Genomic DNA, 17,126 nt, shown 5'->3' with positions numbered 1-17,126 from the left:
AGGGGTCTTGGTGGCTTCTCTTACTAGTCTCCTACTTGCACGGTCACTCAGTTTACGAGGGCGGCCTGATCTAGGCAGATTCACACAAGTGCCATATTCCTTCCATTTCTTGATAATTGATTTCACTGAACTCCGGGGGATGTTCAGTGCCTTTGAAATTTTTTTGTAACCATCCCCTGAATTGTACTTCTCAATAACCCTTTCCCTGAGTTGCTTAGAGTGTTATTCTGTCTTCATGGTGTAATGGTAGCCAGGAATACTGATCAACCACTCTCTGGACCCTTCAGACACAGGTGTTTTACAACTCAGTCACTTGAAACACACCCACACCACTCAGGTGATCTTCATTTCACTAATTGTGAGACTATTGGCAACAATTTGATGAACCTCTATTGAATTAGACCATTAAATTAAAAAGGGGGTGAATAATTATGCAAACAATTATTTTTATTTATAAAATTTTCTTTCATTGACATTACTTTATAGAAATCTGTTTTCACTTTGATATTAAAGAGTTTTTTCCAATAATTTTCTTTTGTTAAAAAAGCTAAATTTTATTGACCATGATTGATTTATGAAAGCAATAAAAGGGTAAACCATCAAAGGGGGTGAATACTTCTGATAGGCACTGTATTTTGATTTTGACTGTTCTAAACAGGAATGAGATGTTTTGTGATTGCATTTGACTGATAAGTGAAATAAAAAAAGATAGAACCACTCCCTACCTTGCCATTCACATTGTATAGGTTCCTTCTGATATCTCCACACATGTATTTTGTGGGATTGTGTACAGGCTGCCAGAGGGAGACTCTATCTTTCTCATTTACTTTTTTATATTAAAAAGGTTTCTGTTGCTTTTCAGTGGATTTTCACTTTTCTTTTTCCCATGCCGGCTTGGCATGACTCCTGTTTCCAGTGGGAAAACATGGAGTGAAAGCAAAGCGCCTCACTCATTTAGTGTTTTATGACAACACGGTCTCACGGGGATTCGTGAAACTGTTACGTAAATTTTTTGTTTCTTTTTCGTGCGCACCAACACGATTTCGTCATGTTTTTCGTGCCGCTCACCACGAAATGTTTTTCGTGTTGCTCACAACGAAACCCGCTGTGGTAATCACAGCTGAAAGTGGTTTATACCAGCGGATTCATGACGATCTAAGCTGTCCATCGGCGTATACTGCTTGTGTGATCGCGTTTGCGGCCGCCGGCCGCCGGACATTCTTTAAATTCCTATGCAAATTGGTAAGTGTACCACCGGGTTATGGTTAGGTTATGGTTAGGTTATGGTTATGGTTATGGTTAGGGTTATGGTTAGGGACGATGTCATGCAAAATATAGCGTTGGATTCGCCATGGTTTTACATTAAAAATATAATACACACATTCGTTTGAAATACGTTCTGGGTGGCACGAAAAGTCCGCCGTTTAAAATACATTGGTGCGCATTTCGTTGTGAGCGGCACGAAAAACATGACGAAATCGTGTTGGTGCGCACGAAACCGAAACAAAAATTTACGTAACAGTTTCACGAATCCTCGTGAGATCGGGCTGTTTATGAAGCACTTCGTTCTCTGGATATTCATGTTTATGACGACCTCTGACATTGCTTAAGAGACCCCTTTTTGCAGACTATCACTATTTCTGTATTAAATTGGGACATGTATGCTTTCGTGTACTTCTAACGTCACATACAGACTTTTGCAGAGAACTGTTAACACCTTTAAGTTTAATTACCATTTAAATGTTTGTGGTCCACACCGACAGAACTTTCACACCTTCTTAAGGAACTGTTGTTTGCAACTCTGGAAAGTGCTTTGATGAACTAAATGTCCTCGCAGCTGGACCTCTGCTGCTCTCCCGGTCTGCCATCAGATAAGCAGGATCATAAATATTCTAATGACCTGCTTCTCACCTCTGAAAGGCTAGCAGAGACTTTCTCCTTTGTTCGGTCACAGAACTTCTAAAACTCATATTCAGAAATGTATTTTTGTTATTCTGTGTTTACAAAAGATACAGTGAGATGTCAACATGCATTTTGAACCAACTCCCGTTTTTCTAGCTGGTTTAAATCAAAAGTTAGAGAAATCATGGTTCATTGTCTTTTCTAATCCATTTCTTCCACAGCTCAACATTGCCCCCTATTGACGTCGGAATGCCATGACATTATCAAGGTTTTCACTGTATTAATCATAAAACTTTGCGTTATTCAGGTTTCAAAGCCGTTGGAAACTGTTTTATTCCGCCTTGTATGGACGTATGTTACCATGTCTTCCCTGTGATACATATAATAACCATTAGAATGCACACGAACATATAAAATAGAAACTAGAACTCACATATCCTTAGACTAGCTTTTATAATCAGTTTATTTTATCTTTGATTGGTTAAAATATATTGTAAGGATCATGGAGGAGTAAACAGATCGTTCTTTTTGCGCGTTTTAATATTTTTAATCCTTATTTGATCTGGTTTCATCTCTCCCCTCTGAGCCCAAGGAGGTTCCTCCTTCAGATTCAAAGGAATGCGCGCCTCAGCTGACACTTCCACACCCCTTCTCAGAGAAAATCCTTAAAACCAGCCATCTTACGTTGCTCACTCTCTTCTTCCTAACTCTTTTAACTAGAAACTACGTCCGAGCGATTCTTTTGTTTTCTTGGCGCCTTCCTTTTTTTTCTTCTCTTTATTCTAAGTCTACACCAGCATCAGAGCAGGCCTCTTATAGCTGCGATTTCTTAATCATTTTTCCTTTTAATCAAAGAATAGATATCTTCGCTCACTACTTAAGCAAATCAAGTCCATTTTTATTCGACGACAATTATTTTTAATTAAGAACTAATTCGATCCCGTTTTCACGACTCCGACAGTTTCTTTTTTAGCAGCTCTTTATTCATCTGTTCTCCAGTCAAACCTGCCGATCGACAGAGACAGACCAAGAGCCTGCGGTTTTGTTTTTGTTTATCAAGCTATTTTTCGGTCAAGTCAACCCCAGAGAAGGACGAAGGGTCCCTGCACTCTCTCCACCATTGGCTGAGATCCACCCAGCTGTCCCGAACCGAACCAGAGGCACTCAAAAGCATCAGCAGGCAGGACGGCAAGACGTTGCCATAGCGACAGACTTCACGGCCGGAGAATCTGCCGACCCGTATGGTCAGGTCCGTTCAAGGCACGCTGTCCCAGCCGGAACCTCTGAAGCAACCCATTCTCTAACAAAGTAAGCCAGCAAACGCATTGGTGTGATCTGAATTATTGGGTTGACGTCTCAAAATAGCTTGAAATCTTCCTTAAATAGCTTCCATAATCTTCCTTTTAATAACTCCGTTTAGTCACTTATCAGTCGTTCATTTTCCAAATTATTAATCATCTCGTCATACCTTCAACGGTCTGATTACTCAGTCCATAATCCTAGTTAGAAATGCAAATCTGAATAATTAACACACACACACACACACACACACACACACACACACACACCTATTATCACCTATACCCACACACAAACACCATTATACTTATTACTGTATTAATCACTGTTTCGTTATTAGTTTTAGTCAATAAATATCTTTCATTTAACCCAAAATTACAGTTTCTTTTGCGTTTATATGTGTTGACTGGGGTCAATGTTTTTCGAGGATTCTCGACATTCAGATATTAGACTGTTCAACTGAATTAATCCATTATCAGTTATTTTATTTCTCTACTTTGTAGAGTGGTGCCCCATTTCATAACGAGTGCATACTTATTAAATTAACGTTTAATAAGGCAATATCGCTACACCATCATTGGCTCTGTCCCTGTATACATGTCAGCCTGTTATAAATCAGCCTTCAGTCTAAACCGACAGCCACAGGTACCTACTAGGGATGGGAATTTCGACTAATTTCCGAACCAACTAGTCGCTAATTTTATTACCGCTGAAGTTGTTGCCGCCACTTGGCCGCTGTTGTTGGCAGTGTAGCAGCGCTGCAACACTGGGACGCTTCACTGCGATGGAGCACATCTACTGATCGGATTTGGGATTGTTCTTCTGACTAGTCGCTAATTTTATTGGCGACTAGTCGGTTCGGAAAACTTGCAATTTAACCCTTTAAGCGCCAAAGTCGCAATATTGCGACAAGCAACATTGCTGAACATAACAAACCATAGCTTCAAATATACTGCCTCATGTGCCTCATGTACTGTACACCAGGAGATGGCGGACATCTGGAACTTCAATCTGAGCATCAGTTGTGGGCGTGTTTTCATTCAAAGTTTTGGACTTTACAGAGTTTGAAAACCGAGGAGACGAGACTCGCCGTCGGAGTGTATCAGAGCGCAAGACGGCACATTTTAGAGTGAGAAAACTCACCATACCGAGAGGTCTGGTCAACGCTGGCAAAGTACTTTGTCAAGTAATGGCTTACTCATATTCTGAAGAGGAATATTCACCCTCTGATGAAGATGTTCAGTCGTCCACTGAGACAGAAAGTGCCGCTGCGTCTGTGCGTAACGGCAGCGGGTAGGTGCGCCATGACAGTCCACGAGCAGCACATACTGGAGCCGATGCTTTGCTTCGGGGTGGCAGGAAGGGACGTGGTGGGTGTAGCTGGAGTGTTCAAAACACAGCTAATGATGAGGGGGGTGCCCAGACGGGACGAGCGTGCGGCGCACGCCCGAGCGTAGAGCTGCATGGCGGCCCCCGGTCGGGACCACGGGCCGCGAAGCGTGGCTGTGCCGGGGGGGTGTGTGAACAGACAGGCGGTGTAGGTTCGGAGAAATGAACGTGTCGTCCGGAGGTCGACCGCCCCCTGTTACGTGTGCGTGTGAGGGGAGGGGAGGAGGAGCAATTCTCTCACTGGCTGCTCAGCCTGTTTACAAAGAAGAGGCGCGAAGAACAAGGTGCATGATGTTTAATGCAGCGTTTAACCGACTAGTAAAATAATAAACGTTTAATAAATGAGTAGGCGGTTAAACGATTAAACGACTAGTCGCGCACATCCCTAGTACCTACACTGGACACACATACATACACTTCGCTTTATTTAAATCCACGACAACAAGCCCATCACCGTCTTCCTTCACCTTAGCTTTACCGGCCCATCACATACTGACGTTTGCTTTAAAATGCTTCCAGTGGAGCATCAGAGTCATTCTTTTATGCATAATAAGTTCTGTCTTTGACGTAATAGTTTGTCCTGCATGACCAAGTAGGGGACAACTACCAGTAATGACCGGTGTGGACTAGGAAAGTGGGTGACAATAGATCAACATCCGGCTGTACAGACGATCCTATTGTCCCTCATGCTGAACACACAGACAGAGCACTACAGCAATAACTGAGACAGTCATGGGGTTGTACTGATAGAATTTGCATTGTGAAAGATGTGTATTAGAGTACATTTATCAAGACAAGAGGTCAGCATTGAGGATAATGTAGCTGCAAGGGGACACAAGCCAGTGTCTTATTGTGCCGGTCCCAAGCCCGGATAAATACAGAGGGTTGTGGCAGGAAGAGCATCCGACGTAAAACTTTAGCCAAATCAAACATGCGAATCAAATGTATGACTTCCATACCGGATCGGTCAAGGCCCAGGTTATCAACGACCGCCATCGGTGCTGTTGACCTACAGGGTGCTGGTGGAAAATGGACTACTGTTGGTCGAAGAAGGAGGGGAGGAAGGTGTGTTCGTAGGAAGAGAGAGAAGAGGAACACCAAGAGTCTAGGACTAAGAGTAGGGACTTTGAACGTTGGAACTATAGCTGGGTTTCCATTACATTTTTTCGCAAAATAAAAGCGATATTTCTGAAATTTCGACAAAGTATATTTGCGCTTTGAACATGTTTCCATTGAAGGTTGTTCTGGGCAGAAGCATCGTAACTCTCGTAAAATACCATCCCACAAGATTTCGATGTCGAACCCTTTCTCCCTCATTTCTGCTTCTGTCTCCTTATCCCTTTAAGCTGTAGTCAGTTCCAGTCATTTTCAGTACAAAAAAATCGCTAATATTCTATTTGTAAATAAAAATATGACGAGAAATACAGGGAATATTGGATGCGCATCGCGAGGTGCATTTCCTTGAAAACGACCTATTCGTGGAGTATATACCGACTTCAAGACTTGTTTTGGACAAAATATGTTACTGGCTTGTTTCGTCTGGATGTCCAAGGTTGGATTATGGCCGTTTTTTGTGGAATATTTTCATCTGTGTGTAATGATGAACCCGGAAATGTGAGTCGCGCTGTGCACGTTGAAGCCGTGTATAGAGAACGGATGGATGGATATTCGTTGTTTGTCGGACAAATGTGTTTATATTACCCGCTGTTGTAATCACATTTGAAAGTGGTTTATACCGGCGGATTCATGAGAATCTAAGCTTTCCATCGGCGTATAGTGTTTGTAAAATCGTGTTTGCAGTTTCAGACATTTAGCAAATTGCTTATGCAGATCTCAAAGTGTACCGCGGGCGGGACACTGAAGCGCAACTGAAGCGCAACGGGTTAAAACACTCTGCATTCCTCTGCTGTTTGCTGTCTAGTATGGCAGTGATGTTTTTCTCAAGAATAATTTCAAGAAAAGTCTCGGTCTCCTCTTCTGTCCACACGTACCGCGCCATGTTTACTCCGAGAGAACTGGACATGGGACCAGATACGTCACGTCCAATGACGTATAATTGCAGAAAAAGTGTTTCCATTGCGCTTTTGCGATATTTTTCAATATCGAAACGTCTGAAAAACCACCTCATGAGAGCGTAAAAACTTTTTAGCGATAATTTAGTCCTTTTTTGAAATTCAGGTGTTTCCATTACCAGTTTATTATTGCGCTATTTACATTTTGCGCATATCTAAGGGTAATGGAAATGCAGCTTATGACAGGAAAAGGTAGAGAGCTGGTTGACATGATGCAGAGGAGGAAGGTAGACATACTGTGTGTCCAGGAGACCAGGTGGAAAGGTAGTAAAGCTAGAAGTTTAGGAGCAGGGTTCAAGTTGTTCTATCATGGATTTAGATAGGAAGAGAAATGGAGTAGGAGTTATCTTGAAAGAGGACTTTGTTAGGAATGTCCTGGAGGTAAAAAGAGTGTCAGATCGAGTGATGAGCCTGAAGCAAGAAATCGAAGGTGTGATGTTCAATGTTGTTAGTGGGTATGCTCCACAGGTAGGATGTGAGCTGGAGGAGAAGCAGAAATTCTGGTTGGACCTTGATGAAGTGATGCAGAGCATCCCTAGAAGTGAGAGAGTTGTCATTGGTGCAGACTTCAATGGACATGTTGGTGCAGGAAACAGAGATGATGAGGAGGTCATGGGCAGGTTTGGTATCCAGGAGAGGGACGCAGAAGGACAGATGGTGGTTGACTTTGCAAAAAGGATGGCAATGGCTGCAGTGAATACTTTCTTCCAGAAGAGGCTGGAACATAGGGTGACCTATAAGAATGGAGATAGGAGCACACAGGTAGACTACATCTTGTGTAGACGGTGTAATCTGAAGGAGATCAGTGACTGCAAAGTAGTGGTAGATGAGAGTGTAGCCAGACAGCATAGGATGGTGGTGTGTAGGATGACCCTGGTGGTGAAGAAGATGAAGAGGGCAAAGGCAGAGCAGAGGACCAAATGGTGGAAGCTGAAAAAGGAAGAGTGTTGTATGACTTTCAGGAAAGAGTTGAGGCAGGCTTTGGATGGTCAGGAGGTGCTTCCAGATGACTGGACAACTACGGCAAATGTGATCAGGGAGACAGGTCGGAGAGTACTTGGTGTGTCATCTGGAAGGAAAGGAGATAAGGAGACTTGGTGGTGGAATGAGGAGGTGCAGGAGTGGATCCAGAGAAAGAGGTTAGCTGAGAAGATGTGGGACACTGAGAGGACTGAAGAGAGTAGACAGGAGTACAAGGAGATGCAGCGTAAGGTGAAAGTGGAGGTGGCAAAGGCCAAACAAGGGGCTTACGAGGACTTGTATGCTAGGTTGGACAGTAAGGAGGGAGAGACTGACCTGTATAGGTTGGCAAGGCAGAGAGACAGAGATGGGAAGGACGTACAGCAGGTTAGGGTGATAAAAGATAAGGATGGAAGTGTGTTGACAGGTGCCAATAGTGTGATGGGAAGATGGAAAGAGTACTCTGAAGAGTTGATGAATGAGGAAAATGAGAGAGAACGAAGAGTAGAAGAGGTGACTGTTGTGGACCAGGAAGTAGCAAAGATTAGTAAGGATGAAGTGAGGAGGGCATTGAAGAGGATGAAGAGTGGAAAGGCACTTGGTCCTGATGATATACCTGTGGAGGTATGGAAGTGTCTCAGAGAGGTAGCAGTAGAGTTTCTGACTGGGTTATTCAACAGGATCTTAGATAGTGAGAAGACGCCTGAGGAATGGAGGAGAAGTGTGCTGGTGCCCATCTTTAAGAACAAGGGAGATGTGCAGAGTTGTGGCAACCAACTACAGAGGAAAAAAGCTGATGAGCCAAACAATGAAGCTATGGGAAAGAGTAGTTGAAGCCAGACTAAGGGCAGAGGTGAACATCTGTGAGCAGCAGTATGGTTTCATGCCAAGAAAGAGTACAACAGATGCAGTATTTGCTTTGAGGATGTTGATAGAGAAGTACAGAGAAGGTCAGAAGGAGCTGCATTGTGTCTTTGTAGATCTGGAGAAAGCTTCTGACAGGGTGCCCAGAGAGGAACTGTGGTTTTGTATGAGGAAGTCTGGAGTGACAGAGAAGTATGTTAGAGTGGTGCAGGACATGTGAGGACTGTAAGACAGTGGTGAGGTGTGCTGTAGGAGTAACAGAGGAGTTCAAGGTGGAGGTGGGACTACATCAGGGATCAGCTCTGAGCCCCTTCTTGTTTGCTATGGTGATGGACAGGATGACAGACGAGGTTAGACAGGAGTCTCAATGGACTATGATGTTTGCAGATGACATTGTGATCTGTAGTGAGAGCAGGGAACAGGTGGAGGAGAAGCTAGAGGCGTGGAGGTTTGCCCTGGAAAGGAGAGGAATGAAGGTTAGCCGCAGCAAGACGGAGTATCTGTGTGTGAATGAGAGGGACCCAAGTGGAAGAGTGAGTTTACAGGGAGAAGAGGTCAAGAAGGTGGAGGATTTTAAGTACTTAGGGTCAACAGTACAGAGCAATGGAGAGTGTGGAAAAGAGGCGAAGAAACGTGTACAGGCAGGCTGGAACGGCTGGAGAAAAGTGTCAGGTGTGATATGTGATAGAACAGTTTCAGCTAAAATGAAAGGAAAGGTTTGCAAAACTGTGGTGAGACCAGCCATGTTGTTTGGTCTGGAGACAGTGTCCCTGAGGAAAAGACAAGAGGCAGAGCTGGAGGTAGCAGAACTGAAGATGCTGAGGTTCTCTTTGGGAGTGACCAGGATGGATAGGATCAGGAAGGATACATCAGAGGGACAGCACATGTTAGAGGCTTTGGAGATAAAGTCAGAGAGGCCAGATTGAGATGGTTCAGACATGTCCAGAGGAGAGAGAGTGAATATATTGGTAGAAGGATGCTGAGTTTCCCACTGCCAGGCAGGAGGCCTAGAGGAAGACCAAAGAGGAGGTTTATGGATGTGGTTAAAGAGGACATGAAGGTAGTTGGTGTGAGAGAAGAGGATGCAGCAGACAAGGTTAGATGGAGGCAATTGATTCGCTGTGGCGACCCCTGAAGGGAAAAGCCGAAAGGAAAAGAAGAAGAAGAAGGTCAGCATTGAGGATGAAAGTAAGAAATGCATATACTATATCTGATATGGGTCTTCTTCCCTCTGCAGTTAATTAAAGGACAACAGATGCTATTTCGACTTTAGTTCATGTTTTTCATCCATGAAACAGGTTATTTTCAGCTATAGTTTCCTCCTACAGTATATGTTGCCGTAAAAACTACAGTAACAACTTGTTGTTCAAGCAAAAACAAACTAAACTTCTCTTTCTCCTGGTTTATTCAGTCACAGAACTCCAGTAAACGTTTGCCTTATTCATGTTATTTCATTAAAATGTTAGATTTGGTGCATTCAGGAGGATTTTATGAGGAGCAAAGGAGCTGAAAGTGTTTCTGTTAAACACTTCCAGACTTGCCTCAGTGTGTGCGTCTGATTTAGTCTGAACTGTGAGTGTGTGTTTGTGCATGTGTAAGCATGTCTATGTCTTCATGCATCATGGCAGAAATGATTCCTCAGGAGCATACAGTGTCTGTGTTTGCATGTATGTATATATCTGTGTTTCTGTGTAAAATGATGTGTGTGTATATGTGCATGTAGAAGTGTTGACATTAATTCTTCACGTGACCAGATTTAGTATGACAGCATTATTATGCTTCTTTACCAGCATCAACATCTGCCTTTCCTTCTTCTTTTTGAGATGCGCATATCATCTCTCTCTCTCACTCACTCACACACACACACACACACACACACACACACGCTTAGGCAGACACACACAGAGATACATAAATATTCACACATCCGCACACATTTACAATCACAGCTGTTCATGGTCTCATTTCTTTAGCCTTCACAGCTTCTGCTGTTGCCTCCCTCACCTCTCTTGTTTTATCCATCTCACACCCGCGTGGCAGAGCAGGAAGTGTCTGCTGCTGTGCAACAAGAACCTGCACTGTTTGGAACAATGAGGGTTTTCAGAGCTCTCCTGGAGAGACGGGAGAATGGATGGGACTTCAAGGTTAGAGCCTGGAGCCTTCTGTAGTTTACATTAAACAAGGGAGACAAAAGGGAAGAGTTTATTAAGTGGAGAGCAGGTGGACAGGAGAGAATAGTAAGAGGTCAGATTGATATACGGTGAATCACGAGGGTGTGTGTGTGTGTGTGTGTGTGTGAGGTCAAATGTGTATGGTTTTAGTTCAAATCCAATCTCCCCTTCAGTGCTTTTCTCTAAGTTCACTCCCAATCCTCCCCATGTGTGTGCATGTGTGTGTGATGTTCTTTTCGTTGTAAGAGACAGAACCAGAGAGAGAAAGGGGTTGAGGGGAGGAAAACGTGGAGTGAAAGAGAACTGGAGGGGAGGGGGCTTACTCACTCTACCACGGTAGGTGGGATCTGGGAACTAGCAGCAGCCAATCAGCAGCCACAACTGAGTCACATGACAGCTGCAATAATCAGTACGACAACCAGAGGAAGAGAGAGAAAGAGGAGAGATCTGCACATCCAGTTCAGCCTCAGTGTGTGACTGAGTTCAGAGCAGAGCAGACCTGAGTGACTGAACAGAACACAACAACAAAGGAAAGCAGGAGAGAAGGGAAGAGAAGTGGTGAAGATTACCTTTTGACATCTGAGACTGACACAGAGACAAATTTGGACACAAAGAAAGGAGGAGGAAGTGAATAAAAAGGAGACGGCATGTCTTCTCTCTCCGGTCAGCAGCCTGGCTCTCCTTTCTCAGAGTACAGTGAGCTCTGTAAGGTGCCGTCCATGTCTCCCACTGTGCCGGCTCAGAGCTGGGACTGGAAGCACTCCTCAGGCATGGACATGGGCACCCCGAAGGGCCTGGTGGTAAGCAGTGGACCTTTGACTTCAGCGGGACTCACGGATGAAGACAAGCTGTGCTTCTTTGAGCAGCCAGGCAGAGGCAGCGTGGATGCAGAGCTGAAGGTACCAGGCAGAGTTGGGGGCATCTCTGGAAGCACCTCGCTAGGAAATGCCTCGCTGGGCAGTGCAGGGGAGAGTCCAGACAGCCCCCTGTCCTCCTCCCCATCACCTTCACCAGCTTCGCCAGGACGTCTGCCCTCTGCCCTGGTATGTGGTGGCAGCAACAGGGTCTCCCTGCCACCAGTTCCTGGATCCCCTGCCAGGTGTATAGAGCTGTCATCACCCTCCGGTGCAACGTTTCCACATTCAATGGGAGCCTCAGTGATGGAGGCATCTCCAGTCAATGGGGACTCGCCATCTGAACCATGGAACAACTCCACTTTGGCTGAGACCAGTCCAAAGGTGGCCATGCCCCAAGTGGCCCCTAACTACTGCATCATTGGAGTGGTCAGTGACAACCACTTGGAGAGGGGTGACGAGGTTGTGGCTGCAGCTGGGGCAGCTCTTGGGGCCCGACACTTATCTGAGGGCTCTTCAGCGGACAACAGTGAGGAGGAAGAGATAGAAGAAGAAGAAGAGGAAGAGTTGGAGCCCTGTTTCATGGGCCGGGCTCAGCAGCAGAGGAAGGCTATGAGGCGAGCGATGTCAGAATGCTCCCATCTGTCGGTCCCTACCAGTCTGGAGCTGCCTGATAAATACCCGGGTGGAGACGGGGCAGCGTTAGACCAGCTGGCATCACCCATGGGTGGTCCTCGCCGCTCACCACACTCCATGAAGCGCTCACTGACCGTTGCAGAAGACCAGCCCCCGACCCCACCACCCACCCTCTCAGCGGCTGGCGCCACTCACATTGACCTACGGCAAGCCCCACCCGAACCCCGCCTCTCGTTATCCCCATTCCCACCGCTGAGGGACGGCAATACTGGCTTGTTAGAGGCCCCGGTGGAGAGCATTAAGGTGGACAAGGACCCAGGTGGCATTGTGCTTCCAGTGCCCCTCAGCCCCAAAAGGTTCAGCGGAATGGACCTCAGCTCTGCTCTGACTGTAGGCTCCGACACTGAAGTTCCTGAATCTGACAAGGTTCAAGATGCAGAGTTTTATGGGAAGGAAGTGGACACTAAGACTGCTGCAGGTGTAGACTTTGGAGCTGGAAACATATCAACAGTAACAGGGGACTCTGATGATGGTGACCTTGCCACTGGTGAATATACCAGCCTGGGCATGAACTCCAGCACCAACCCCTTCATCACAGCAGATGGTAGGTAGAGACTGGTCTCGTCTTTTACCTCTAGCGTGCCAGTTGTCAGAGTTGTGTGGCAAGAGTACTGTTCTGTTCTACTTGTTGGATTCTAACATTGTAGACATTTGACAGGCTTTTAGCATTATAAAAAGTCTAATGAATATGAACATCTAATATATAGGTTACTTGGACTCTTGATTGTTCTGTGATTAGAAGGTCAAACATACAATAACATATGGGGGCGTGCACAACCTCTAAAATGTGACATGTCAGTGGGTATTTGATGTGACACACAAGCAGGAGAACAAGCAAGTGAAATGAGAAATACTGTTTTCTGACTAAATTAAACAGCAATCCAACATTAAGCTTTCTTTTAAGGTTACTTATGGTGCTGAAGCTCTTCTCCTTTCTGTGCTGTCTTCATAAATGAGTGAAGATTCTTGATATGCTGACCTACTGATGAAGGCAGTGACTCATTGTTTGAACACTTACTTTACTGACTGCTGACAGTTTTGAATCAGATTTGGTTTTCTGGTCTAAGCTTGCAAATGGCTTGAGGTTAGGGATAGCTGCAGACTAGCAGGAGGAGTGTCAGGCGGTAAAAGAGCCAGAGAGTAAAGGAGAAAGAATGAAAAGCTGAGACAAGTCCACAGCAACAGAGCTGCCTCCCTCAGGCTGTTTAACATTCCATGATGGTTGAATCTGTCTGCTTCTATTGGTCAAGCACAGACTGCCAGTTTTGGCTCCAGGTCTCCCAGCTCAGTGAGTGAATAGAATAATTTTATAGTGTGTGAAACAACAGGTATGTTATCTTTGTGGATTTGTGGACACAGCTGTCTGTCTTCATGTGCAACTGAGTGTGTCTGTTCATGTCCATGCTAATGTGTGATGCCGCACAGTGTGCGTGCATAAGGTTGTGTAGTAGCTGACTCACCAGCTGACACTTGGATTCAGGGTCAGGAGAACACAGCTCATTAAAACCGATGGAGGCTCCATCTCTGTGCTTTCTTCATTTTCTGTTTGTCTACGCTGCCATCTCTTTGCAGCTCTTTCCTCTATCTTACTCAGAATGCTCATTACATTCCCGGTGAAGACAGGCAGAGCCAAGATGGCTGAAAGCGGGTGGTGGTCATGTCGAATGATGGGCCGTCTCGGAGCCAGAACGGGGTCACTGACTTGGAAATGTGGCCCACTACGGTGGTGCTCTTCATAGCCATAGTCTCCCCCTCAGTTTGTCTCACACTTTGCCTCTCCTCTTTTTTGTTCACCTCTTTGTCTTTTTCTTTTCCTCTGCTGGCATGCCACCGTAGTTTTCATCACTCACCACAAAGCTGAGTGTGGCAGAGGCTGCCAGCCTGGCCACCGGAGTATTAAAGGGCCAGTGATCTTTATTTTTCTGCCCCCCTCAGGTCTAAACAGCAGCATCCCAGAGTCATCTGACCAGAGGCTGTGTGTTGTGTTTCATGCATCTGTTTGCATTCTTACCAAGGTCATGGTAAGATTTCTATTTGTCCTGTTGTGTTCTATCCACACTGGATAAAGGTCAGAAATTTAGGACCGTTTCCCTTAAAAAAGAAAAATCTAGTATAATATTTTCTCCAAACAGTGACGTTTTGAAGGTTTGCATGACGCTCCATTGTGTGAACTGCTCATGTGCAGCATCCAATGGTGTGGTTTGAGCTCCATGTCTCTAGAGAGGTTGTGGAGACTGATGATAAGTAGATCTGAAATGAAGAGAAAGAAGAAGGAGGGTTGGGTGTGGTAGAAATGGAGAATACGCATTACAGCCCAGTGCATGGTGGGAGTAAACAGATGAATGCATGCAGTGATGGGAAACGGGATGTAGGGGAGTATTTATCAAACTATGCCTGGATAGAGGGGGTGGGCATTAAGAATGGAGAGAATGAACAAAGGAAGAAATGTGGAAACATAAGAGAAGAGACAGAAGGAGAAATTGGATGAAGTACAGATTCTGCCAGTTAAGAAAGAATGGGTTAGCCAACGGTGGCCTGAGTTCAGAGCATCAGAATCCAGCTGACCTTACGCCTCGAGTCAGTGTGTAGACTGACTGTCACTTTGACTTGTTTTGTCTCCTACTATTTTCTGGTTTCAGGGATGTCCACCTTCACTCTCAGAATCAAGCAGATATTCGTCACATGATGTTCTGGCGGCTCTTTGAACTGAGCGTTCTCCAGCAGCAGCCCTGTGTTCAGCGGTGGTGAATGGCTTTGGGACTTGGCCATGTGTTCTGTTTGTTAATTGCTGTCAGAGAGCTGAACTGCTGCGCTGTCTGCATATTTATTTGTTTGCCTGTTTATGCAAGCAGAAGCAAGCGGAATAGTTGTTTCTGTGTTAATGTTTCCGAATATGTAAACTGAAATGTCTTCTGTGTGTTTTTTCCTTTTAACCCTCGGTAAATTTTACAACACTTTCTTTGAATTGTCTTAACACATCTGAATGGACAACAAAAAGAGGCTCAAACTCAAACAGAAAATGGCATATGACAGAGCTACAAAACATCCGGAACCTCTTTGTGAAAAGGACAGTGTGAGGATCGAAGGACCTGATTGCTGGGACAGAAAAGCAACTGTACTTAGGGAAGTTGGACCTAGATCTTACAGTGTGGAAACTGAGGATGGACAAAAAGTGAGGAGAAACAGGAGGATTCTGTTAAAGACTCAGGAGGACACTGACAAACATTCTGCTGATGCTGAACCTGAAAAACAAAATGATACACCAGTTGCACACCAAACGGAACCTCAGGCAACTTCTCAAATGACTAAACCACTCAGAAAATCTACAAGAGCTAGAAAACCACCTGACAGACTTATTGAAAATGTTTAGTGTTTAACTAAGAGTAAGGTACCTTGTTATTTGTTAAGCATTTTGGTAATAGGTATGTGGATTTTGCACTTTGAAGTGTTTGTTAAATAAATGTTTTTAAAAAAATAAAGGAAAAACATGAAGATGTAAAACAAAGTATGTTGAATGAGTTAAAAAAAGTTCTAAAATATGTATTGTTAAAACTTTGGAAGGGTGATGTAATGATAGTGGTACTATAAAGTATCCACTAGTTGGCAGTATAGCCTTAATTGTGTTATGAGTTGGAGACAGATGAACAAGAATGCATTGTTTTGAGCCAAGACTACGATGTTGTCTGTTCAATAAAATAGCTTGCAGCTGGTAGAAGCTGTAAACCATTTGGTTTTTGGGTTACCATTTTGAAGCCTTGAGTGCAGCATTTGCCATCACCATCTTGGTCTTTTGAAACTAAATGTATAGGAGCGATGGATGGATCTGATTGGGCGTTCCACATGGTGATGCAATACTGACCTGTCAGTCACTGCTCTAAAATAGTCTCTGCTTGCTTTTCTGTTTTATTCTACATTTACAAAATAAACATCAAGGAAACTGGAAACTACCAGTTGAGACCAAAAACTTGTTAGGAAAATGTTCACTTAGGTAACAGATGAAAGGAGAAATGGGGTTTTCTCTTAGACTTCTGTACAAAAACACTTCTATATGCAACCAGAGGAGTGACCCTCTGCTGTCTGCTTGAATAATGGGAGGTTGAAGGCACTCAATGATGTCTTTACTTTTTAGTTCCGAAGGCTATGCTCATCTTTTATTTGCAGTCAGTGGTTCTTGGTAAATACTGAGGTCAGTCAGTGACAGAGAGTTGACACAGACAGCTTTTAGGCGCTGATTAATAGGAGCTGCAAACAGTCCTGCAGTCATTTGTGTAATTAACAGAAGTAGAAAGTTTGTGTTGCTAATCAGTCCGAACACAACTTTTCTTGTCCATTTCAGGATTTCATTCACACAAATACCACCAAAGAATCTAAAAAGAGCTTTATAGTGCAGTGCTTGATGCTCCTTTTTTCCTACAGACATGTTTTGTACAGCTGTCATACATCAAGCCAGGACCTGTGAGTTTAACTGATGCTAAAGACAAGTTCTCTCAAATGTCATGAATACTCACACAGGTGTTATTCACCACAAAACAGAAATAACTGACAGGAACCTCACATTGTGAAAATTAACTAGCTGTGCTCCAGCACTTAGGACTGGCAGCGTTCTTCACCCTTCCATTAAATGCTCCTCCATCGTCCCACATCTGCCCTCAGGGTACACCCCGGTGATTAATGCCTCCAATCACAGACTGCATTAATAATTGATGCCCTGCTCTGATGAATGTTCTTTTTCTTACTTGGATACCACAGGCATGTGCATGAGCGGTTCCTAGCAGCTTTGCTTATTTGTCACTTGAATTAACTGGTGAAAAAAGACACCTTACACAAGTTCACAGTTCAGCTGCAGGGGCTGGAAGAGAGTGAGTGCTGGTTAAGAAACAGGAACAACTGGAAAGGTGTAGAGATACGATCAGTAAAAA

The 17,126-nt window shown here is 44.4% G+C and overlaps 1 protein-coding gene across 13 annotated transcripts in view; it reads left to right on the top strand.

Annotated features, from left to right (window-relative positions):
- The window catches only part of LOC110954165 (microtubule-associated protein 4), a 178,409-nt gene that overhangs the window by 122,484 nt on the left and 38,799 nt on the right, over positions 1-17,126 (top strand). The window contains exon 1 of one of the 13 annotated variants that reach the window (XM_051940811.1): positions 11,110-12,751. The exons of the other annotated variants lie outside the window; for them this stretch is intronic. Within the exon in view, the coding sequence (XP_051796771.1) occupies positions 11,305-12,751 (1,447 nt within the window). The 5' untranslated portion in view covers positions 11,110-11,304. Of the gene's footprint in view, positions 1-11,109; positions 12,752-17,126 lie in introns of those variants that run through there. 13 annotated transcript variants of the gene reach the window in all.

This window comes from Acanthochromis polyacanthus, chromosome 20 (genome assembly GCF_021347895.1).
Source record: "Acanthochromis polyacanthus isolate Apoly-LR-REF ecotype Palm Island chromosome 20, KAUST_Apoly_ChrSc, whole genome shotgun sequence".
NCBI lineage: Eukaryota > Metazoa > Chordata > Actinopteri > Pomacentridae > Acanthochromis > Acanthochromis polyacanthus.
The sequence above is the reverse complement of the archived record's forward strand: the minus strand, read 5'-3'. Positions and strand labels throughout refer to the sequence as shown.